This window comes from Mauremys reevesii, linkage group 1 (assembly GCF_016161935.1).
Source record: "Mauremys reevesii isolate NIE-2019 linkage group 1, ASM1616193v1, whole genome shotgun sequence".
In the NCBI taxonomy this organism is placed as follows: Eukaryota; Metazoa; Chordata; order Testudines; family Geoemydidae; genus Mauremys; species Mauremys reevesii.
In genome coordinates this window covers 103,729,851-103,755,051 of record NC_052623.1, presented here as the reverse complement: position 1 = coordinate 103,755,051, position 25,201 = coordinate 103,729,851, and the positions used below count along the sequence as shown (strand labels likewise).

General features: G+C 41.0%; 1 protein-coding gene across 6 annotated transcripts in view; it reads right to left on the bottom strand.

The window, feature by feature from the left end:
• PCCA (propionyl-CoA carboxylase subunit alpha) overlaps positions 1-25,201 on the bottom strand; it is a 414,132-nt gene that overhangs the window by 77,472 nt on the left and 311,459 nt on the right. For all 6 annotated transcript variants that reach the window (XM_039502573.1, XM_039502579.1, XM_039502605.1 and 3 more), the window contains one exon: positions 6,108-6,206. In XM_039502573.1, the coding sequence (XP_039358507.1) occupies positions 6,108-6,206 (99 nt within the window). The remainder of the gene's footprint in view (positions 1-6,107; positions 6,207-25,201) is intronic.

Genomic DNA, 25,201 nt, shown 5'->3' with positions numbered 1-25,201 from the left:
ATTAAGAGTACAGGTCGTTTGGTGTCCTTAATTCCTTCTTGGTCAAGATGGTCATTTATAAGGCAACAGTGATTTATAACCTTATGGTCTTTGGTAATTTGGATTCCCCAGCTCCCTCCCTACCACACAATCCATACATATCATCAACATGGAAGTTGAGTCAGCCATAAGATAGAGTGATTGCAAACTAGCTGCTGACCCATTATTAGATCAGTCATGACCTCTGGAGACCTTTCTGACATTGCTAAGGTAGCCTTATGGCTAGAGACCTCTGACATGGTGGTGAAAGATATCCGGTACTTTTTCAGTCTCTGTATCAGAGATTACATGTTTGTCTTTCTTGCTGACCATATGCATATGCAAGACTAACTTTTTAAAAAGTAACTTTAGCAACTCTGGTAGACTCCACGAGAAATGTCAGCACAGCTATAATAGCAGAATCTGATTATGCTCCCATTTTACCGGATGCCACTGTGATGAGCACCATCACAAGAAAAGAGATTAATCTAAGCCAATATTTAATATCTGGTTATTAAATGACTTCCCTTTCCCCTTTGCTCTTAGAAACAAAGGAAGTCTCAGTCCCGTCTCAGACCACCCACTTGCAAACGATGAGATAGTGTGCTGACAGTATTAATTTTATTGCATGGGGAAAAAAAATAATCTTTCACCAGCTCAGATGAACCAATTATCTAACAAACTGAAGCAGATAATTCAGGTGTTAGCAAGTGCACCTACTTGATTACTGCTATTATAGATGCAGTGAAACTATTTACATACAGGCTCTAAACTCTAACGCATGATGAGGAGGCTTCAGAATCTCTTTAAGGGTGACTTCTCTCTTCCTGTCTATGGGGTCTCTCGAGAAAAAATCTCCTTCAGCAGGTTTTGACTGGGATGTCACTGTGACACCAATTTTAGGGAGCTCGAAGAGTATCTGTGTTCTAGAACCCTGTAGAGTTTCCAGATTTGCTAAGCCTTTACCAAGAATGTTTCACTCCTCTCTAAAGATCTCTTGAAGACAAAATGAAATGCGTGCCAAATTCTAGTTTTGGTGAAAGATTTTCCCTTGCCTTTAGATATTTGTTAGTTGCTCAGCCCCAATGGCGGCACCTCTGAAAGAATGCCAGACATCTTTGCCCTGTGACTCAACTGCCCACTTAAGAACCTGGGATGAGACCACCTTTGGTGGCGGAAAGGACAATGAAGTTTGGGTATTGGGGAGTGGAATTTTGGCCTCAATCCTGAAGAGTCATTGTTGGTCCATTTTGGAGAGAGCCAAGAGGAACATTGACACTTGTCCTTTTGGAGCTGTCTCTGGAAAAGTCTTTATTGATGTACGGGGCATCAATGAAGAGAGAGGGAAATGAAGAGGCCCAAGCAATCTGTCCATTCTCTGAGCTCTTTCTCTTTGCTCAGCCTTGAAATTATCCTGTCTGAGCTCCCTTTATGTGGCTCCTGAGAGAAATTTTTCACAGATGGAGCACATCATCTTTAGTTTGCCCTGTTTAGCCTGCTCTAGACTTTGCAAGTTGGTCAATCGATGGGTCAAATAATATAACTTGACACCTGTTATTTGAACATGGTCAAATATTGTCAAATATTCCAGCAAGAATGTCATGATGTAGGCAAGAGGACTGTCTTTTTGACTGCATCATGGTGCCACCTGTTAGCAAACCTACTGAAATATCTTGATCACTCACTTTAACTACATGATAACGCCAGCTGTTGGGAAAAAGGTCAACTAATTGAAAGTTGAGCATCTTGATTGGCTGGAATCTTCTAGAACAAACATTGTTTGTATGTATATCTTTATTTCTATACCATGCCATGTTCCGAAGAGTCGTGCACGCGCAGCGCGCACACCTAACTGGAATGGATAGGAGCAACACATCTCGAAGAACTACCGTCTTTTTTGCATTTTTCTGAATTAAAATAATGCCTTTTTTTTTTAATTAGGAGTAAGTATCAAAGGGTAAGCCTATTTGAGACCATAAAGTCTTACTCTTTTTTGTTATTGTTCTTATAAATTAGTGCTTTAAAACATTTGACATTATTTGACAATATTTGACTGGTCAATTGACCAATTATTTTTGAACTGGTCAAATACCCAACCCTAGCCTGCTCCTCCATGAGTGGGAAGGGGAAGCACGGGGAAGGAAAGAACTTAGGGGGTGGCCTGGTACAGGAAGCAAAACCCTGGAAGTTTTTGTCTCTTAATGAAGAGAAGTAGAGAAAACTTTTGTTTTATTCAGCCATAAAATCAGGTTTCAGAGCTAAGACTGCAGTGGAGGAAGACGAATTGCTGAACCACCACTCTGCTTGCACAATTGGAGGTAGGGAAATAACAAGGGACAGCACAGAGAATAACACACAACTGAGATGAAGAGTTTAAAAAAGAAGGAAGCCTGAAATATAACACTGCATACTTCAGCAAAACTCACTGATATGTTTTTTTCTTTTGGGGGATGGAAGACTGGAGAGGGGTGTTGTAGTGTTTTTTTGTTTTTTAAATGAGGTATTTGAGAGATCACTTGTATTTGCTTCAATTGCCAAGAACAGGTGACAAGTGAGGCAATGAAAATCAGCTACTCAGTAGCAACCCCTCTCATCATGTCTGGAGTAACACTGATGAGCTCCTTTGGCTGTGATGATTGTGGAATTACAGAGTAAATGTGAAAACATAGGGTGATCCTACAAGCTCTGAGAAAAGCCAGGCCTCCTCTCTCATCTAAGAAAAAGAAGTGGGAGCATACACAATATTTCTCTTTCATAGAGATAATAGTAAAATGACCCTGCAGAAAGCAACAGTGTACAGTAGCTGTGTTTTACTGGAAGACATCAATCAGTCTTCATGCACCGCACTCACTAAATCTTTCCAAACTCATCTACTGCTTAAACAAACAAAAATGTTTTGCAGTTCCTGTATTTAGGGTCTGAAACCCAAATAATACATAATCTATAATAAGCAAAACTGTTTTGAGATACTGCACCAATAAAATAAATCTATGGTTGGGGGCAGTCATTGAACTCTCAGCAATATTTTATTTTTGAGATTTTGTCAGCAAGGTGCTTAGTACTCTGGCTCCTATCCAACAAATCACTTAAGCACAGTTAATTTTAAGAACAGGAATCCACGGATTTCAACTTTGCGGGATCACGGTATTTTCTGGTACCCACCCATGTCACTGATCCACTCTTTGCTTAGACCGGTACTTCCTTTATTTACACATTTTGAGCCAAGATCCTTTAACAGATGAATGAAAATAGACTCATGTGTCTAATTACTTATTTTAAGCAGGTGACAGATATACAACAATTTGAATATCTAGACTACAATTTGCATAAATACATTTTAAAACAAAACATTTGAAAATAATTTCCTTCTTTACTCCTTACATGCTTAAGGGCTTTGCTGGATTGGGATCAGAACACTCAGCACCTTTCAGGATCAAGCCCTAGGTACATAAATCAATCTTCAAAGAAATGTAATGTTCACAAAGAATATACTAGTTAAACAAATTTAGATGAATGAAACCAACTATGAAGAGAAATTAGAATGTCTGAAAATTAATAAAGCACAGCTGGAATTATTCGATTCATTTATGTTAGTTGCTTAAATGGCTCTAGGGCGAAGACTTGCTGAAGGAAGATACACTAAGACTCTGGGATCAAATGCTCTTGGGGACAAATGGACCCATAGGAACATGCTAGTCTAATCTGGTCCTTGCAGAGGAACAAGTCTAGAGAAACATAACAAAAAATCCAATTTGGATTCCAATGAGCAGATATCAAGGGTTAATCACATTGTAACCATAATTTTACATATATAAACAATCACAGCATTCATAACCTTTCAAGCTACAGGATTTCTGAACAATACAGAGGTTTACAGATATCTCAAAGAGAAACAATTGTTGTACAGCAGCTGGAGTGACCCCTGCATGCATTACATATGATAACTGTATTCCAGCAATTCAATGACCCCATTACCGGGCTCAACCACCTAGCAGTAAACGTGTCCAGCTATGGCAACATTCTGTGCTTTGGGAATTAAACAAAGATGCAAGTTCAAATATCATGTGTTTGGTATATAATCAATCTACCTACTATTAGTCAGCAACAATAAAAGCTTCCTAATGCTGTATACTGCTGTAATATATCCTTATGTACTTCCCATTAGTTTTGATGGAAACTCATCTGAAAACATGCATGTATGCACACCAAATATGGTGGGTTTCTTCTGAACATCTCTTATTTTTTTATAAATATATAGGGCTTGTTGAAGATTAGTAAAGTGAGCAGGCTTTAAATCTAAACCTAAAGATTTTCTTTAGATGGAAGCAGGTAAATTCTGAGAGTGGAGCATGTAAGTAAAAGTTGAGGATGATGTCCAGCCACACCGACCCTGCAAGAAAACTTTGAATAGTCCCTAAAGAACACAAATGCGCTAGAAAGCCCCATTTGTATATATTTGCCTGGGCATACAGTGAGAATGTCACTCATTTCCCACTCGTACCATCCTTAAAAGATACAACAGTTTCTGTTGCCCAAAACTGAAGTCGTTCAAATTCAGTCACACGGAAAAGCTCATCGGTGTGGCATTTGCCATGAACAAAAATGAAAAACATAATGTACATGTTCAGCAGTAATTTTAAAAAAATGCTGAATCATTGATACATTTATACTATTTTTCAAGTAATTCCAGGGTTTCAGAATCTTAATCTCTTTCCTATAACTTGGAGGGTGTGCAGACACCCTGATCTTATTAATAAAATGGCTATTTAGTAAATGGGATCCTGGCTACAGAAGAGTGCTTACAGTGGCGCAGTTGCATGCTCTCTAGTGCAGGGTTTCTCAACCTTTCCAGACTACTGTACCCCTTTCAGGAGACTGATTTGTCTTGTGTAACCCCAACTTTCACCTCACTTGAGAAGTACTTGCTTACAAAATCAGACATAAAAATACCGAAGTGTCACAGCCACACTATTACTGAAAATTGCTGACTTTCTCATTTTTGCCATATAATTATAAAATAAATCGACTGGAATATAAATATTGTACTTACATTTCAGTGTATAATATATAGAGCAGTATAAAAGTCATTGTATGAAATTTTAGTTTGTACTGACTTCTCTAATAGTTTGTATGTAGCCTGTTATAAAACTAGGCAAATATCTAGATGAGCTGATGTACCCCCTGGAAGCCCTCTGTGTACCCCAGGGGTACGCGTGCCACTGGTTGAGAACCACTGCTCTAGTATAGCTACTCTTGGCTTAATTAATCCACCCGCAACGTGTGGCGATAGCTATGTTGTTGGAAGAAGCTCTCGCGCTGTCTACGCTGATCCTTAGGTTGGAGTAATTTATGTCGCTCAGGTAGGTGACTTTTCACAGCCCTGAGCAACATAAGTGGTAGTGTAGATATAGCCTATGAAAATTCTGAACCACCTTACCCTGAGAAAAATTGAAAAACAGTTAATATAAAATGGCAATGCAATTTCTTTTTTTTTTAAACACTTTCACAGGGATACTTTAGAATTTGATGCAATTCATGAACTATTCTTTAGCTTTGTGGAGGTGAGGGTGTTGCTTTTTTCTTCTTGTTCTTCTTTAAAGCAAGAAACTGATATACATTAATAAAAAACAACAATTCAGGAAAGATGCGGTCCTTGCCTTTCAATCTGGAAAGACTCAAATGAGGGATACATAATTATTCATGCAGCAATGGCTTTGTATTTGTTCCTTTAATACATATATATTTCTTATTTCAACAACAGAAGTGAGGAGACACTACAATTGTGAGAAACACCGGTAAATCTCAGACTAAAATGAGTGAGGTCCCTTGAAATGTGAGATATTTGAAAGGTGTGATATTGTCTCTAATATAAAGGGTATTCTGACATGTCATCTTCTCAAATATTTTCTCTAGAAATCGATCTCAATAAAGCTCCAGGCTTGTTAAATGGAGGGAGAAAGACTATGTTAGAACAACACTGTATTTTTCTGTTGTACACCAAATTTAGTATCCCTACAGATATATAGTGTTTTTAGATCTGAAGGGGTGCAGTCATTTCAGTTCCACAAATAATGTGTCAGTGAATTTACCTGTATAGTCCTCTGAGTGCCATCAATGGTGACAGACGATAAGGGTGAAGCCAGGTTCCACTCACTGGTCACATTTAGTTTCATCCCATCAACTTCCACCTGTTGTGACACCAAATAAGACTGTTACCATGAAGACGGACAGAACACTGATCTCAAGTTCATTGCTGCATACCAAGCAGAAACCATTTAAAAACAGATGGCTCCCAAACAACCTGTCATGTTTACTGCTTCTGCCATAAAATACAGGGTCCAACAACAGAGTCTTCTAGGCATCTCTGGGGAGAGGTGAAGGACCTGTGAACAGCTGCCTCTGAGTAGTGAGGTTTCAAGTGATTTCCAGCAAGTAACAAACACCCATCCAACTTTTAAATCTATCTGGACATGCTACATTTACTGCAATTAGACAAGTAAAGCATATAAATTCTAGTGACACTTTGCAACCCACACCACAGGGCTTGCATATAATATCCTCTCCAAGGACCAAGGAAGAACTTTCCCTGTGCTCTTAATGAAGGGTTTTGCATTGTTATCTTGATTAATATGAAGCAGTAATTAATTCTTAGGTGTTACATCTCAAAGTCCAGTCAAACTTTGCAAGTTCTGTCATGTTTCCCCTCAATCTATTACTAATCAGAGGACTGATTTCACACTTACATTCCATTGTGGTTATCCTGAAAGACTTAAGGGGGAAAAATCATCACGGCATTTTTTTTAATAAGAGAATTTTTCTACATAAGGACAAACGAGCTGAGTTATGAAACAAAGTTAGTAACAGGAATAATGCTGACTGTGCTCTCTTGCATTCACTCTAATCGGGCTATCACTCCCTGTTAAAAAAACATTACCACAAACTGCTGAATGTTGTATTCTGCTACAAGGACCTTAGAGTTCAGTAACAGTAGAGTTTAATAAAAAGGTAGTAAAAAAACCATTTATACAATAATATAATATTGATTAACATTTGTAGAGTGCTTCAAACATGTAAAATGCTATTTATGCAACAAACGATCTCAACTATACATTATATTTTAAATAAAAGGAAAACAATGGAGATTTTGTTATCTTGCATCCAGTCATACCCTCAAAAGACCCAGAATATGTCCAATCGATAAATCACAGACAATTACATCAAGTTTACCAAAATCACTTATATTTCATGCCACTGAAATTATCTCAGTAAACTGGAAGAAAACACTGCTACAGCAAACTGTATTTACAATAAGTGCTGTGCCCTTTTTTGGCAACATAGTAAAGCCATCTAAAAATTAGCATTTTTAAATTTGAACATTTAATAATTCCATTTAATATATTTGACAATAGGGTAAGGCAGCAAAAATTATACTGTATCTAAAGGAGTTCCATATAAACAAACATATATGGCTAATATGCATAATTTCATTTCACCTTGGAAAACCTTTAGCCCAAGAAACCTCTAATTCCACAGATGCTTATTTTAGAATATAAACGTTTTCTTTAATGGATATGATCCACTCAATATTCCTACAGGCTTTGGCTTCAAATACAGTCATGTTTAGAGATCATGAATAAAACAAATAATTTATAATGGTTCACCAAAAGGCTAGATCAGCTGGCATGATCCAGCTGCTTTGCGCTGTTCCAGTGATACAAAACAGCCATCAACCTGGCCTAAGTTAAACCAGGTTTACAGCTGCTTTGCATCACAGGAGCAACACAAAGCAGCCGGAGCATACCAGTGAATCTGTCCCAATGTCAATAAAAGTAAATTGGCAAATATTATCTCTGCTGAGAACAGTATAAAACTTGTGAAAGAGACTCCACTTAGAGCAGAACAAGCCTGGTGCCCTGTCTTCACACTAACCAATAGCTGTCCTTCCAAACTAAAGCTGATAGAAAAGCCAGTTCTTCTCTGATGACATAATTAAGAACACTACTAAGAAGAAATCAGTTGTGCTAAAACAGTCACCACCTTCAAATCCTTCCTCAAAATTCTCCTTTGCTGTGATGCCTGCAAAGAACTTGGCAACAGCTAAGCTGCTGGTGTGCTGAGAGTACTCTCTACCATGCTGACCAGTACTGTCTCATTCTTTCCTTGTACTTCCCCGTCTGTCGGTAGCCATCTGTTGTCTCTTATCTTATATATAGATTGTAAGATCTTTGGGGGCAGGGACCGTCTTTTGTTCTGTGTTTGTACAGTGCCTAACACAATGGGGTTCTGGCATATGACTAGGCTCCTTGGCTCTATGGTAATACAAATAAATAATAATAATAAACTTGCAATGTTTCTCAGGAACAAGAAAACAAAGGAGCAGCTGCCAGAGCAGATCAGAATACTGGCCAACAAGCAACTGAGACTGCACTCTGGGGCTGTACTTCTGCAAGACTTACATATAGTCTGGTAGAAGCTACAGCTGACATCTAAGTACTAATCAAAGGTGAAGGGTGCCATTCAAACACCTCAACTCTGCAACCAATTTCATTATTAGTCCCTCTATCACTGTAAAAAGATATTTTAAAAAGTGTCAGACTGGCAAGTTACCAGACTCTGAGCCCTCACAAGAATACATACAAGTCTAGCCATCTGTGATTCAGATGAAGTTAGCATCCAGGAAATGGGGCAGGATGCACTGTGAGGGTGGCCATGATGCAAGTTGGAGGCTCTGGAGCAGGTTTGATTAGTGAAGCATGGTTCAAACACTTCAGCATTTATTGTGGATTGTGTGGAAAAGGAGAAAACGCAGGCAATGCATTGTTTCTACCATATATTCACAATTCAGCAAGACATGTAGGGCCAAATGAGGGAATCGAATATGCAGTCTGTACCAAAGAGAGTCCAGCGAAAATTTTGCAAAGGTGACCGAGACAGCAAAAGCTCTAATGCTTAAAGTGGCAGGGCAGGGAGGGGAAAATATATCACACCATAGGAAAAGTGAGCAAGGTCTGAGGATAAGAGCAGAGTGGCCTTGCAGGAAGCAGGTTAACTGCGCTATGTAGCAAGAAGCTTCTATACAAGCCAAAAACAAATTAAAAAAACAGTTATTTGTGGGATTAATTTGACCCATACTTGTTTAAGTAGTGAGACTGTCCCTTCCAGAAATGAGCCAAGTAAAGTAAGAGCAGAACCACAAGTCCAAAAGCCAAGCTAGCTAAAGGGATGGAAGCAGAAAGCCAAATATTATGGTCAGAGAACTCTGACTCAGTGGGAATGTCACAAACCTCTATAATTAGGCATGGAAGGATTCAATTTTAATCGGTAAATGTCACTAAACATCAATTTCACTGTACACACAAATCAGTGAAAAATATTTCCATCGATGATAATCAAGAGGTAAAATAAGAAAAATAGTGCTTGAGAACTTCTTAGAGTTTGATTTAAGGATATTTACTTTGTATATTTTGACATATGGTGGTGACAATTTCTGTTTTAACCATTAGATAGCGTCAACTTTTTGAACCTCAATATCTACTGTCAATAAATTATTTGATCCCCCCAATATCAGACTCCCCCATAATTTCCTGAAACTGAAAATTAACAGATAAAATTGAAAAACTGTTTCAAAGCCATTTCACACAACAGTGAAAAATGTAAATAAATATAAAAAACAATCTTAAAAATAAACATATTATCCATCAAAATTATTTAAAAATATATAGAAATCGAATTCTGCCAGGCCTGTCCACACTGTTGTTTTAAACAGAAATCAGCATCAATAGCTTGTTGAGATATGAAGATACCTTCCTCTAGGCAGTGGCCATTCAGACACTACAGGATGACACACTAGGACAGGGGTCGGCAACCTTTCAGAAGTGGTGTGCCCAAGTCTTCATTTATTCACTCTAATTTAAGGTTTCATGTGCCAGTAATACATTTTAACGTTTTTAGAAGGTCTCTTTCTATAAGTCTATAATATATAACTAAACCATTGTTGTATGTAAAGTAAATACGGTTTTTAAAATGTTTAAGAAGCTTCATTTAAAATTAAATTAAAATGCAGGGCCCCCCAGACCAGTGGCCAGGACCCGGGCAGTGTGAGTGCCACTGAAAATCAGCTCGCGTGCCGCCTTCGGCACGTGTGCCATAGGTTGCCTAACCCTGCACTAGGGCAACAATATAGTTGAGTGATTTATAGACACTAAGTAGTAAACAGATGAGCAAATTTTGCAGCATTAATCTTGTGTTTAATTTTTGTCCTGGGTTAACGAGGCTACAACCACCAACCAGGAAACTCCTACGACCCCTGTGGGCACATGGCAGGTTTTGAATGTGCAAGATCATTTGTTTGGTTGGTTTGGCTGTAAGACAAAGTGAAAGAAAGAAGAAGGTTTGGACTCAAGACTTTCAGCTGCGTAGGTTCAATTGGAAAATAACCTTTCCTCCTTAGAAAAAACTGACGTTGGAAATATGAAAACAGATGCCTCTTTGTAGTATTTCTGAAGAGTCTTATTTACCATATTCACCACTGACAAGACATTTTGGTGGATGTATTCATACCAGAGTATAACTTACAGCCTTATTTAGGCTAGGTCCAGAACATCACTCAACATAATCCCAGCAATGATTTAAAATAAATATGTCTAAGAGGAGCGGCAGAAAAGGTGAATTAAAGAGCAAACAGGACAGGCAGGGCCTTTGGGGAACAGGAGAGCGCAGTACAATGCAAGGGCAAATTGGGAAAGGCAACAAAAGAGGAGAGCTCACATTAAGCCGGCTAGCAGTGGCTTTCAAATAAAAGCTGGACGCACTAAAGCATATATGATAGGAACATCTTTGATACAAATTAACTAGTCAGTGATAAGGTGCATTATCTGTGTGCATCTGTTGACAAAAGTATATTCACATCAGTTTAACAGAAATCTGCTCCCCCCCTTTCTTTTTTTTCAAACAAATGCAAGGTCAGCATTAAATACCTTTGAAGTGGTTGTTCCTGTACTCTCAAAAAAAGAAGTTAAAATGTGTGATGTTTCAATCTCATTAGAAGAAACTTTTCTTTTGTTCATATTTGCACTTACTTCTAAAAAAGACCCCAAGAGAGAGTTCCAGCCTATACATCACTTGTCCTGAAGAAAGCTCAGTTAACTATTTATAGATCCTGCCCTTTTGTACCAAACCAGATCAAGCGATTTATTCAGTGCATGACTGCAGGAGAGAAATTCATTTGCTCTAAGTGTCATCAAGGCAGCCTTTTACCTGCTATGAATGAGACCAGAAGATTTTGAATTGCTGGGCTCTGACTTCAAATGCACATTGCTATGTTGTATGGTGTACCATGATTTCTTTCAGATTTTCAAAGCATTTTAGCACATTTATAGAGTGGACAGCCTATAACTGCAAGATCATTTTCCTCCCCAATAACTCAAACACGCACACAGTCAGCTCCATATTAGATTTCTTTTCCGTAAGGTAGCACATTCATATAAACTGTCATTAGAGGCTTGGTATATCTCACTTTAGAAATTGGAGCATGCCAGTCTAGGAGGTAATGGGGAAAGACAGTAATGAATATCAACTCTTCAGCTCGGTGGCAATGGAATAAAAAGCAAAACAAAGAGAGAGAAAGTGATGGCATTTATCACTCTGATCAGCAAGACTCAACTTTTGGCATTTACTAGGGTAAAAGTCCCCTTAGAAAAGCCTAACAGAGACACTATATCCTCCAAATGAATTTTACTATGGCAAATGCTTTGTTGTTCGGTGGCTTCAGATTTTCTTGTAGAGTCATTACTGAGAAAATAGCTTATATTTGTATGATAACTGCATCCACATAGCTCAAAGCCACACTAATGCAAAGAGTTAAAGAAATTAGTTGTTGAGAAATTGACGTTTATCAGGATAATATTTTGTAACAGCCATTGTGCCTTTAGCCTGATCGCGTACAGTGGGTTTGGGAAGCATGGTTCATGCTTTCATAGGATCATTACAGAACAGAAAGAGAGAGCCTGATTCTCTTCCCGGCTCCATCCCGTTTGCCCCATCCTGGCTGCACAAAGAGCACAGAAACTACTCAGTGCTGCCCTGCTAGGGTTTGTCCTAGCATGGAGTCCCCAGAGTACAGAACTGGTATGGCTAGCTCATATGCCACTCCCTTCAGGCTATGCATAGGGGTATATTTCCTCAGCTTGTGGCTAGTGCATTGGGTATAGTCACCAAGTGACAGAGTTTTGAGCAGTCTCTGCTTCACTAAATGATGTTAGGGAGAGGTCTCATGTAGGGCCAGCCAGAAAATGGCAGAATAGTTCAGACATTCCCCTGTCTTTTCTGGGAATTCAGAGCCAAAATTCATGTCTATGTACTGCAAGCACTAAGTAAGTCTGATCTTTAACTGCCTTTCTGTTGCAAAGGTTCCATTCGTTCACCTCAGAGGCAGACCATGATCCTAACTCTTTTCCCACTTAACCGTGGAACTCTGAAAAGACTAGGTAATGGCCTTATTGTACAGCTGTTTTACCATGAGTATAAGATAGATTTAAACTGCTTCCATTTTAGACAACAATCAGATTTTAGAACAGAAATGAATTTTTAAAAATCATTTATTTAGTAGCGACCTTCACTAAACCTTATGGTAAGTTTCACAATAAGAAATGATGGACAGGCCAAAAACAAATAATTTTTAATATAGAGACAATATCCCTATCAATTAGCTCATAGGCTGAGCACCAATAATTCCTGAATTCCTATTCTGGCTCTTTTATAGGCAAGTCTTGTGCCTTTAATTTTTGGTGTCTCATTTATGGGAAGTCAACTTTCGACATCTGATAGTTATAGGTATTGCTGCATGGATACCTACTGGGAGGGAGGATATGTGAAAAATTAAAAAGTACACACACACACACCCTACTTCATGGGGAAAAATATCTTGATTTATTTGGAAATGGCCTTTTTAAGATGAGAATTATGTACTTGATGGGCTTCTGTGTCCAGTCTAAGCTAAATACTGTGCTACAGCAAACTGCTGAGCACTGACAACAGTCCCCCAATAGAACAGAAATGTTTTATTTCATACATCTAGAACTTGGTGCATAGATCCAACAAGGTCAGCAGGCTTCAAAATAACAAATGAGAAAGAAAAGTGTTCTTTGTTATACTTGAAAATTGTATCCAACACATGACACTATACAGCAGTGGTTCTCAACCAGGGGGGGACGGTGAGCAGGTTTCAGGGGTGGGAGACGGCGAGCAGGGCCAGCGTTAGACTTGCTGAGGCCCAGGGCAGAAAGCCAAATCCCTGAGCCCTGCCACCCGGCACTGAAGCCAAAGCCTGAGCAACTTAGCTTCACAGGGGGCCCTGTGGTGTGGGGTCCTGGACAACTGCCCTGCTTGCTACCCCACAATGTCAGCCCTGGGTTTTATATGCAGAAAACCAGTTGTTGTGGCACAGGTGGACCGTGGAGTTTTTATAACATGTGTGTGTGTGGGAGGGGGGGTCTCAGAAAGAAAAAAGGTTGAAAACCGTTGCTATACATCACCTAGGTAGTCACATTGGACATAATCAGCCACTAGTTTCAATGATTTTTCCCATTACACTGCACTGGCAGCAATGCTATTTCTCATTAAACTAGTAAATTATAAAGAAAAGGACTGACAGAATGATACTTTTGATTTGAACATTTTGTATTGACAAAAGCTAGGTTTACTGGGCCCTTGGGTACTGATTTCATTTAGTAGTTCCAATCCTACTGACCTCAGTTGTCATAACAGCACACAAGGCTGCAGTAGTACCTAAAGGTAGGTCTATACTGCTGGGGCCAGACTCCCAACTTAGGTAGACAAACTCATGCTAGTGGGGCTCTCGCTAGTGCGCTAAAAATAGCGGTGTTGACGTTGCAGCTTTGGCTGAGACTCAGGCTAGCCACCTGAGCTCAGACCCAGGGTCTTGGGTGAGCCTGAGAACCTGAGCTGCAGCATCCACACGGCTAGGGTGACCAGACAGCAAGTGTGAAAAATTGGGACAGGGGGTGGGGGGTAATAGGCACCTATATAAGAAAGAGACCCCAAAATCGGGACTGTCCCTATAAAATCAGGACACCTGGTGACCCTACACACGGCTATCGTTAGCAAGCTAGCTCGAGTCCTGCTAGCATAAGTTTGTCTCTCTGAGCTGGGAAGCTCATTCCCAGCCACAGTGTAGAAGTATTCTAAGACAGACAGCAGCTTATGTCGATCTAATTATGTCAGTGTTGACACTACAGCCTTGCTCCAGCTGATGTAAATGTCTCCACGGGAGGCGTAAGGCTTATGTCAGTGTACTTAGGGAAACGCAGTGTCTGTGTCTGCACTGGAGCTGTGAAATTGAAAAGAAAGGCTGGTAGGGTCCCTGCTGTGAACCCCGCACCCGGCTAACAGCTGTGGCTGTCACCCTAGGGCAGTTAGGGAGCTCCAGCTGTGAGCCCAGATACAGTCTGGGCTCTGGGCTCCAGGCTCCCCACTGGGTTCGAGTGCTGTCCAGGCTCTGGATGCAGAGCTTTGTGCCCAGAGCCTGGGCAGCCACTGGGCTCCCTGTAGGGAGCCTTCTGGGCTGGACTTTCAGCAGGGAGTGGAGCTGACAGCCCAGGCGGCAGTTGGGCTCCCAGCAGGAAGCTCTGGGCTCTCAGCCCCCCACACTGCCCCTCTTACGACAGTGGGAGCACTCCTGGTGAGGATGTGCACCACCAACGGAAGAAGTGTAGTGTGTGTGTACATGAAAAAAAAACCCAGTAAATACTGTGGTAACTGTAAGTCAACCTAACATAGGTCGACTTAATTTTGTAGTGTAGACATGCCCTCAGTTATCACCTCTCATCCCGAGACTGAACTGGAGCTGGCCCTTGGGTTTCAAGACAACTGTAGAATCACAGAGTCATAGAACCATAGGCTTAGAAGGGACCGCAAAGGTCATCTAGTCTAACTCCCTCTCTAGATGCAGGATTTTTTTGTGTCTAAACCACCCAAGGCAGGTGGCTATATATCCAGCCTCTTTTTGAAAACCACCCGTGAAGGAGATTCCATGACTTCCCTAGGTGTTCTGTTCCATTGTCCTACTGTGCTTATAGTTAGGACGCTTTTCCTGACATTTAATCTAAATCTGCTATGCTGTAGCTTGTAAATACATTATAGAATTAAAGCAGGTTCTTTCTTAACTCCCTCCTAATTTGTCATTGGCCACTTCGGCTCTAACTTATGCCCCTCATCCAAAAAAACCACAGTGAACACATCTGTAGTCCATATTAACCCACCTGGGTAAAAACAACTTTTTACCAGCTGTGCAGTTATCAGAGTGAAATGGCCCTTGGAGGTCTTTTCTTTTCTACTTCTAGATGTAAAAAGCAACTGGCTCACTCTTTAAAATTTAGGTAAGAGAAGAGAATAGATGAAGGAAAATGTAACCAGGAGGCTCTTTATTGTGGCTTTTATGAGCATGCTAACTTTTAAAACACGAGCTCACATGCTAAAAGTGAAGCGGGTATTTTAACGGCAGGTCTGCAAAGAACAACAGTAAGTGAGAGGAGAACATATACATTACACCAAACTTTTGGCAGTGTGAACTTTACCTCCTCCCACACACACCAAATTCACAACTGTTTTTGTCCTGAGCACTCTTGGCTTGAAACAAATACAGATTTCTCACCAATGAACCAACAGGACTTTTAGAAAGTAGAGACTGTGTGAAAGCGTTCAGGGTAATAGTAAGTTTATTCTCACTGTAGAAACAGCCTGAGTCAGGCTTTAAAAAAAAGACAGGCAAGAGAAGGAGAATGTCAATGACTCTAGAGGCTTCAATGACAGAGGTGAGACGAATTCAGCCACATAAGATAGTTCAGCCTAACGTATAGGAGTTAAGAGCAGGAGGAAAAGCTAACGCAACAAGGAGACGTAAAGATGGGGGGAAGCTATTAGTGCCATTCTCACAAAAGGAATGGAGATTAAAGAGTTTGGAAATGGCTCCAGTTTTGAAATAAGATGGATACCACAGGAGATGACTCATTATGTGGAAACAAATAATACATTTTTACATTTATTCCTATTTATTTTAACTTTACATTGTTTACCATGCACTCATTGATAGAAGCAGAGATGTTTTGTGCAAATAAATGCGGTATGAATTCTGTGAGTTTTGGTATCCTCAACAAGTTTAATTAGGTGCCACTGATTTTTACCAGGGTTAATTTCAAATTTGCTATGTTAAATATATCAGCTAAAAACAAATCAACAGTATTTAAAAAAAAATCTTTCCAACATTAATTCATTCTAGCCCTTTTTATGTATTTAGCTGAACACATTTAATTGCATTTTTAGTACATGTAAAGTTGATGTGGAAAAGTTTCCACAAGTTGTTTGGAACATTCAGTTTTCCGATCTACGCAAATGTAGGGGAAAAAGTAAAGTGCACACCCTGAAATAATTTGGCATTAGAGGCAGATTACCTACATCCTTTGAAATTATTTTTGTTTAATTCTCTCACCAGAGAAACCTCATAATACTGTAACTACAAATTGAAGTCAGCACCTGCTAAATAACCTCTCTATTTTAATCACCTATAAATATTCAAAACTTTTTGCAAATCAAAGATACATGTCTTTATAATGGTTGTGAACAACAACTGAATGAGTCTTACAGTTCACTAAATAAAACATGCATTCCATAAAATAAATTCAGAAAGACATGTTTACTGCAACAATTAGGCATCCTCCAGAATTAAAGAAAATACTGTTAAATTTGTACAGGATGCAGTACAACAACATACTCTACATCTAAGTCACCAAAATCTAAGGTAGGAACACACCACAAATATTATCCTTGCCTGTTTAAATAACATAAAACTGTATAGGTCTCTCAAATGCAAAAACATTCATTTTTTATTGTTTCTATTGCAATGAAAACAGAAGTTTATTTCCTAAAGAATACTTACACAGAGCTACCTTATACCTGTCTCTAAATAATGCTGGTTTGCTTTGGGATCTCTCAGTAACACCATTATCATTACTTATATTTGAGTGGTTAAAACATAGGTTCTTGTGTTGTGCACTTTTTTAAAACTCAAAAGAAATAACCAATTACACAGGGATCGGCAACCTCTGGCAGGTGGCTTGGGCTGGGCCAGTTTGTTTACCTGCTGCGTCGGCAGGTTCGAACGATCGCAGCTTCCACTAGCTGTGGTTCACCGCTGCCGGCCAATGGGGGCAGTGGGAAGCTGCAGCCAGCACATCTTTCGACCCGCGTATCTTCCCACAGACCCCATTGGCCTGAGACAGCGAACCGCGGCCAGTTGGAGCCACGATCGAACCAACCTGCCGACGCAGTAGGTAAACAAACTAGCCCAGCCCGAGCCACCTGCCAGAGGTTGCCGACCCCTGCAATAACCCCTTCTACCCTAGAATCAAGACTGGTTTTAGTTTTTCCACAGGAGCCACAAGATTCCAGTAAAACTCCAATGATGGGAAAATAATGGAAACTAACTATGAATGCTAATATTTTTACTTTTAAACCTCTCTTAGTCCCCAGAGATACTAACATTTTTTCTACTGTCTCCTAACACTTCATTTAAGCACAAAGGCACAAATCCTGAACCAATGCCCAGCCCACATAACCCAGCTGAGTTTTGGCCAACTGTGCAGGGGAGAAATCATGTAGCCACAGCCCATATGGAGATTCCTTAGAGGAGGGATCAAAGACTGGGGATCTGCATAGTAGTGGGTCCTCTGGCCTCTCCCCGTTGGAGCTGTGAGCCTCTTTCGAGCAGAGCTCTACACAAGGGGTGCTCAACCCCCAAACAACCTCTCCAAATCTTGTTCCCATTTGCACAACAGATCCCCACCATCTCCATGGGTGATTTGGACATCTCTTAGATCCTGTGTTCTTACAATGACATAGTCTAGGACTATGACTTATGAGGAGAGGCAAGGGGAACTGGGCTTATTTAGTCTGCAGAAGAGTGAAGGGGGATTGACAGCAGCCTTCAACTACTTGAAGGGGGGGTTCCAAAGAGGATGGAGCTAGACTGTTCTCAGGGGTGGCAGATGACAGAACAAGAAGCAATGGTCTCAAGTTGCAGTGGAGGAGGTCTAGGTTGGATAGTAGGAAAAACTATTTCACTAGAAGGGTGGTGAAGCACCGGAACGGGTCCCCTAGGGAAGTGGTGGAATCTCCATCCTTAGAGGTGTCTAAGGCCTGGCTTGACAAAGCCCTGGCTGCTCAGAGACATAAGGTTAGCAATAAACTGTATCTAAAATGGTAAGGTAGTGATACAAACCACTAGAGGAAAAGAAAAAGATAGTTATGTAAGTGAAGCAAAAAAAAATCCAGAAAATTATGATAACCCAAAAGGCTTTTACAAATATATCAGTGGGAAAAGTAATATAGTACTGAAGAGGAAGAAGGAACGGTAATACAAGGGGGGGGGGGGGGAGAAGGGGTGTGTGTGAAACTAATAACTAAAGAGACACAGATACTAGTACTACTTTTGAGCTTCTCTTAAAAATCTTCCTTTCACAAGACAAAGAGATTAGAAAAATGGGCAGAAAATCAATAAAAGTCAGCAAATCAGAAATTAGTTTGAAATTCAATACAACAGCAAAAAAGGCCAATATAACGTCAGACTGTATATGAAATAGCATCACATCACTGAACAGGGAAGCAACAGTCCCTCTCTACATACCAATCCAGCAAATCACTAATGTCAATGGGTCTGCACTCATGGGTTTAGATTTAAAGCATGTTATAAGCAGAGGAATCAAGACCTATAAAGCCTTAGAGCAACTGAGTCTGCAAACTGCATTCAGTTCTGGGCTGCACATTACTGGAAAGAGATGACAAACTGAAGACAGTGCAGAGAAGAGCACCAAAAATCATCAGGGACTGGTTGCACTGATTTATGAAGAACATTTTAAAAAGTTAAGTGGAGTTTACATTGAAAGGTCATAATTTATCTACAGTAATCACAAAGGGATACTGGAAATCCCAGACTGGCTATTCTTAGTTTAGAGGAAAACTAAATCTTTGATACCACCGTGTAGTAATTATTAGGCAATCACAGAGTTCGACTAACAAACAAATTGTTTGAGGGGTGAGGGAAGAAATCACCAACAATCTACTAAGGCTTTTAGAGGAATTATTTTTGGGACGACAACTAGGAATAATGAAATGAAATTAAGAAAAAGGAAATTTAGACTATTGTGAAAAACTGCTTGACATGTGTACAAATAGCTTCCCTTATGAATGAGTGCCACCCTCTATCCCTAGGTGGAGATATTGATTGGACCAGCAGTGCAACAGATGGCCCGTAAAAAAAAAAAAAGAGAGAGAGAGCAAGAGAGAGAGAGACACACACACACACACACACACACACACACACACTGCATGCCTGAAAATGCAGAGCTAGAGTAAAAGGGGACTGGGCTTTCACTGTTAGACCCTCTGGGAGAACAGGAGATCTGAACTGTTCAAGGACAGTTGTCATCCTCTACTTCCCCCATGGGCAGGAGAGGGTGAGAGAGAGGGTTCAGAAGTGAGCTGAGTGCTAAGGGTAGGCTAAGGAGGGTCCACCCTGAGTTATAGGTTATATGGCAGGTAGCCCTGGATCCTCCAGTGGACTTAGTTAAATGTATGGTATACAGGAGACCAAGGGGGAGGTGGCATATTGCCCCCAGTGTTAATAAAGTAGCAGGCTGCACCAAATCCCTGTATATCATTCATCTGTGTCTCCTGATCAATATGGCATTCATGTATTAGGCCACGGAATAACTTCCCAAACGTAGAGAAGTTAGGGACATTTAAAACTGGATTGGATTAAAAAACAGAAAATATATAGAAAATTTCTTTATATTGGCAGATACATGGACTAGATGACTTAACAGGACTATTCCATCTCAACTTCTAGGATCTTAAAGGAAATAGTTTCATTTTCACAGTCATCACAGACTTCTCAGAAAACACAAAATTGACTATTGTTAGTTTGTCACTTTTTGGACACCTTCAGGGACATCATGAGAAATGGATGTGACTGAGGGACCAATCTCATTTAAGGACATGGTGAAGTGTATTTAACAGGAAAGGACTGAGTCTTGAAACCACAGTAATCACAGTAGAATGGGGAGAAACAAAAAATACACAGAACTTTAAAAATGGAAGGGGGGAGGCGATTCTCCCAAATAAAATAACAGTGGTCTCTCAGAAGTGAAACACTTTCTTCCAAAATCCTATGCTTTTCTCTCTTCATCAGCTACACTCAGCAGTCTAACAATCTCAATCTCAGAAGACTCAGATCCTTGTTTCAGATGATGGGGACGATGTTCAAAGGTAGAGGAATGGAAGGAAAAAAATAAAAAACACAGGGAAAAAATGGCCTTCTACCTCCTAGAGGAATACAGTGCTATTAACATATGGAGGGAGCACATTCAATTCTTAACTCCCCATCCCAACTGAATGGGTTGCTCCCATCAGAGCAGGCCAATTCTGGAGATCCTGCTTTCCCTAGAGTAGCCACTTCTGGTAACTAGCCTGGCAGATTTGAATGTGAGAGTTCTCATATTGTAAGATGCAATATTTTGCCAGATTTGAATACATGTAGCATGAAAGCAGAATTTGTCACTGTTTAATGACAGCTTGTTTTGCATCTCAAAGGGTCAGATCATCACTGGTCCCAGTGCAGCAATGCAAGGAAATATGGTTTCTCTTAATTCCCTTGTGTGGCCTTCTAAGGTGTAAGCACTGAGCAGGTTTTGCAGGGCTGCTGCTCCCACCTATAAGCAAGTGGACTGAGCCTAAACACTGATGAAATGGGGATGGAGAATAAGCTGCACCCTATAAAGAACTACATAAATTACTTCTCCACTGGAGCAAGGGGAACCAGAGAAAAACAATTCTTGAGAGTCTCAATTCCTTCCAAGGGCTCCTACTAAGATGGTGTAGCTTTGTGCCACCTCTTATTCAGGGCTTCGGTGCAAAGGTTCAATCTAGCGCTCACTGATCAGTAACAATGTTTAGTACTTTTTGAAAATGAAGACGCTATTTTGCCTAATAGCTCTGGTTTATTCTGCATCACGGCAACTTCCCACTTACTAAAACAAATACTAAATATTGAAAATTGTAGCAATATGATTGCTACTTCTGTAGAAACATCTTTAGACAGACTAGTTAACCTAACACTGCACATACAAATCGGCAGAAGTCAAATGGAGCTATGCCTATTCACAGCAACTGAGAATCTGGCCCCATATATTTAAAATAAAATAGTCACCACTAACTATTCAATGCTGAATGACGCTTTCTTGATATTTTAACTTCTGATAGAGCTAAATAGGCTTTTATGAGTGTCACAGTGAAGGTGGTACACTTTACTAAGAGAGCTATTAGGAAGCTACTCTGGGGAAAATGAATGATAGCGCAAATCGTGGACAAGTCCTGGCTTTCATATGGCCATTAAATACATGTCATTTTCAACTTGATGCCACTACTTGCCCTCCTGTAACAATTATTCTCAATGTCTTTTCATCTGTCCCACAAAAAAAAAGATTGCTTCTGCTTTATTTAATCCTCCACTTACATCTACTCTATTGTTTGCTTGTTTCCCTTTCATCTTCTCCACATTAATTCTCCACATTGCTTTTGATCTAGCTTTTTTGTTTCCTTTTTCCCCTACAGATTCTTCCTGATGAAGAATTTGCAGCCATAGTGTTGCAGCTAATGTGCAGGGAGCTATTTTATTGATTTTTTACCACCTACACCACCTATTTGTTCTGTATAATGAATAACATTACACAATAACCACAGTACTGGTTGTCTATGGCTACTTCTTGGGAAATGACCACTAAGTAAAAAAAAAATATATTTATGCTTAATTAAAATTAAAAACAGCATATGCAAACAGCCAGGAAAAACAAACATTTCTTCTCTACCATCCAGACAATTTTTCTTTGGCATAGTGACACTTACTGGCAAGCCAAGTTAACAGAATAATTTGCAATTTTCACTGCTGTTAAATAGGAAATAGGAATCCTTGCTGGGAACATATCTATATTGTTGTAATAAATGTCCACAGAAGCAAACTAAAAACTAAATTATTTATTTCCATGCAGAAAGTATGATATTGGTGGAACTAGAGAGGCTGATCTTTGTGGCTATAATCCTACAGTTACAACCTTGGGCATTTGACTCTACTGGAACAGGTTTTAACCTCTTTAGAAGCACTGGAACATTTGTTAAGAATGCCACTTTTCATGTTTAAATAATTTAATATTACAAAGTTTTATACCCCTGCTTTTAATGCATCTGATCTTTATTAGACAACTTTAAAACTTACTCAAGTACATGCTAATAGATAAAAGAAAGGGATAGTGCAGGTTTTATGTAGGTATCCTAAACAATATTAAATATACCATTATTTGAAGAAGTAGAGGAAGCTAGATTTTGCCAAAAGCATTGAGTAACTGTGCACACCCATCCAAAAAGAAAACCCCCATCTGAATTATTGTTCAGTTTTGATGTTAAAGAAAAGGGGAAAAAAACTCACAAATCTATTCCCATGGAAAATATAGTTTTACTTACTATAAGAGTTTGTAACCCAAGTTAAATCATATACACCTTTACCCCCGATATAACGCAACCCGATAGAACGCGGGTTCGCATACAATGCAGTAAAAGCTCTGACACGCTGCTCTGAGCAGCGTGTTAAGGGTGCCAGGCAGGCCGGGGCCGAGGGGTTGGATAAGGGGCAAAGGGTCTTGGGGGCGGTCAGGGGGTCCCCCACCCCAAGTCTGGGAGGCAGGAGCTGTGGGGGGGTACTTTTGGGGGCCTCGCAGTCCCAAAGTGGCCAGGAGGATTAGCAGGGGGCCAGGAGCAGCCCGCTCCGCTTCCCCCCCCCCCCTCGCACTCACCAGCAGTGGCGGAAGTGGAGCAGCCTGGCCCCAGCCCGCTCCACTCTGCCAGCTCCCAGCCACTACACTCCGCTTCCCGCTGCAGATGAGTGCGGGACCTTTCCCCAACCGCCCTCACCCCCACCCCCCAGCGACTCGGCTGGGGCCAGGGCAAGGAAAGCGGGGTGGGCTGGGGCCACGTTGCTCCGCTTCCCACCGCAGGTGAGTGTGGGGGGGTGTCCTTTCCCCAACCTCCCCGCACTCACCGGCGGTGGGAAGTGGAGCACCGAGGCTGGGAGGTGGAGGAGTGGAGCAGGCTGGGATCGCGTCACTCCACTTCCCGCCGCAGGTGAGTGCAGAGGCATCTTTTCCCCAACCTCCCCACACTCACTGGTGGCGGGAAGTGGAGCAGCCCAGCCCCAGCCAGCTCCACTCCTCCAGCTCCCAGCCAGGGTGCTCCGCTTCCCGCTGCAGGTGAGTACAGGGGGGGGGCGTCCTTTCCCCAACCTCCCTGCATTCACCAGCAGCAGGAAGCAGAGCGCTGCAGCTGGGAGGTGGCAGAGTGGAGTGGGATGGGGCCACATTGCTCCGCTTCCCGCCGCTGCCGGTGAGTACCTGTCAGGGGGTGGGGTGTGTGGATAGGGGTCGGAGCAGTCAGGAGACAGAGAGGTTGAGTAGGGAGTGGGGTCCTGGGGTTGATTAGAGACGGGGAGTCTCTGGAGGGAGTGGTCAGGGAACAAGGAACAGGGTGGGGGGAGGGCAAAGCAAGTTCGATATAACGCGGTCTCACCTATAATGAGGTGAGATTTTTTGTCTCCCGAGGACTGCGTTATATCAGGGTCAGAGCCTCCCAGAGAATTCAGGGGGCCTGAGGCAAAGTGGGGGAGCTATGGCGCTTGTATTCACCTGGCGGCGGTCAGAGTCTTCGGCGGCATTTCAGCGGCGGGGGGCCCTTCAGTTGCTCCGCGTCTTCGGCAGCACTGAAGGACCCCCCATCACCGAAATGCTGCTGAAGACCCGGAGCAACTGAAGGACCCCCCGTCACCAAAATGCCGCTGAAGACCCGGAGCAACTGAAGGGCCCCTTGCTGCCGAAATGCCGCCGAAGACCCAGACCGTCGCCAGGCCAGGGTGCGTGGGGCATTTCAGCGGCAGGGGGCCCTTCAGTCGCTCTGCATCTTTGGCAGCACTAAAGGGCCCCCCGCCGCCGAAATACCGTTGAAGACCCGGACCACCGCCGGGCTGGGGCCCCTGCGGGGCCCGGGGCAAATTACCCCACTTGCCCCCCCAGGGCAGCCCTGATCAGGGTAGAGGTGTATTTAAAAATCTATAGCCCACACTTTGTCAGCTTACAAGAATAAATAATATTCAATACATATCTATCTTTCTGAATGACATATGGACTGTGAGGCCTCAGGCAGCTGGATACATAGGTTTAAAATCATTCAGTTTAAAACTACAGCCTTGTAACTCTTGTTATTTTCTGTTAGGTGCTGTGGGGGAATTTACCAGGGACTAAAGAACATACAGACATTTCTACTATATGCATGAGCTTTACAAACACTTGTCTCACTTTTTTAAAAAAGTTTCCTTTCATTACTAGTGCTAGAAGTACTTCCTATTGTAAGTGCACTATTTTTTAAAACAGAAGAACATTTATGAATACCCACTGTAGTGAAATGTTCCTGTACCTATGAATGCAGATTCCTATATGGCTCTTAATTTGTACTTCCAAAACTCCCATAAAAAAGGAAATTTTAAAAACTACATAATTTGCAAGAATAATCTACTCTCTATACATATTAGCAGCTACATATAATAATTTCACCACAAACAGGATAGAAAGCTGTTGTGTACCTGTGACCAGTTCCTATAAAAATACGCTTTGATGCAACAGTGGCTTCAAATCAATATATTCTATTTACTATAAGACTTCAAAAATTATTACACTGACTACAGAACAATTACTGAAACAAAATACAGTTTTAAAAGGCCTCACTTGTCTTTCACATATAAAATTATGTAAAGTAACATTAAAATAGACATTCACAGTTAATTCAGACACCTAACTCTTTTTGCATTTGTATTACAGAATAAGTGACACATTATCACACTCTGCAGGTAAAACTTGATAAATTGCGGGAAATAGGCAAAAAAAAAAAGTTGTTAATTTGTATTACAATCTTAAAATCCATGAACTATTCACAGAAAACTGTAAAATATTCTATTAGAAAAAAATCCAGATTATGGGTCCCAGGTCCTGTATTTCTCTTTGCCTGTTCTTTGTTGTTA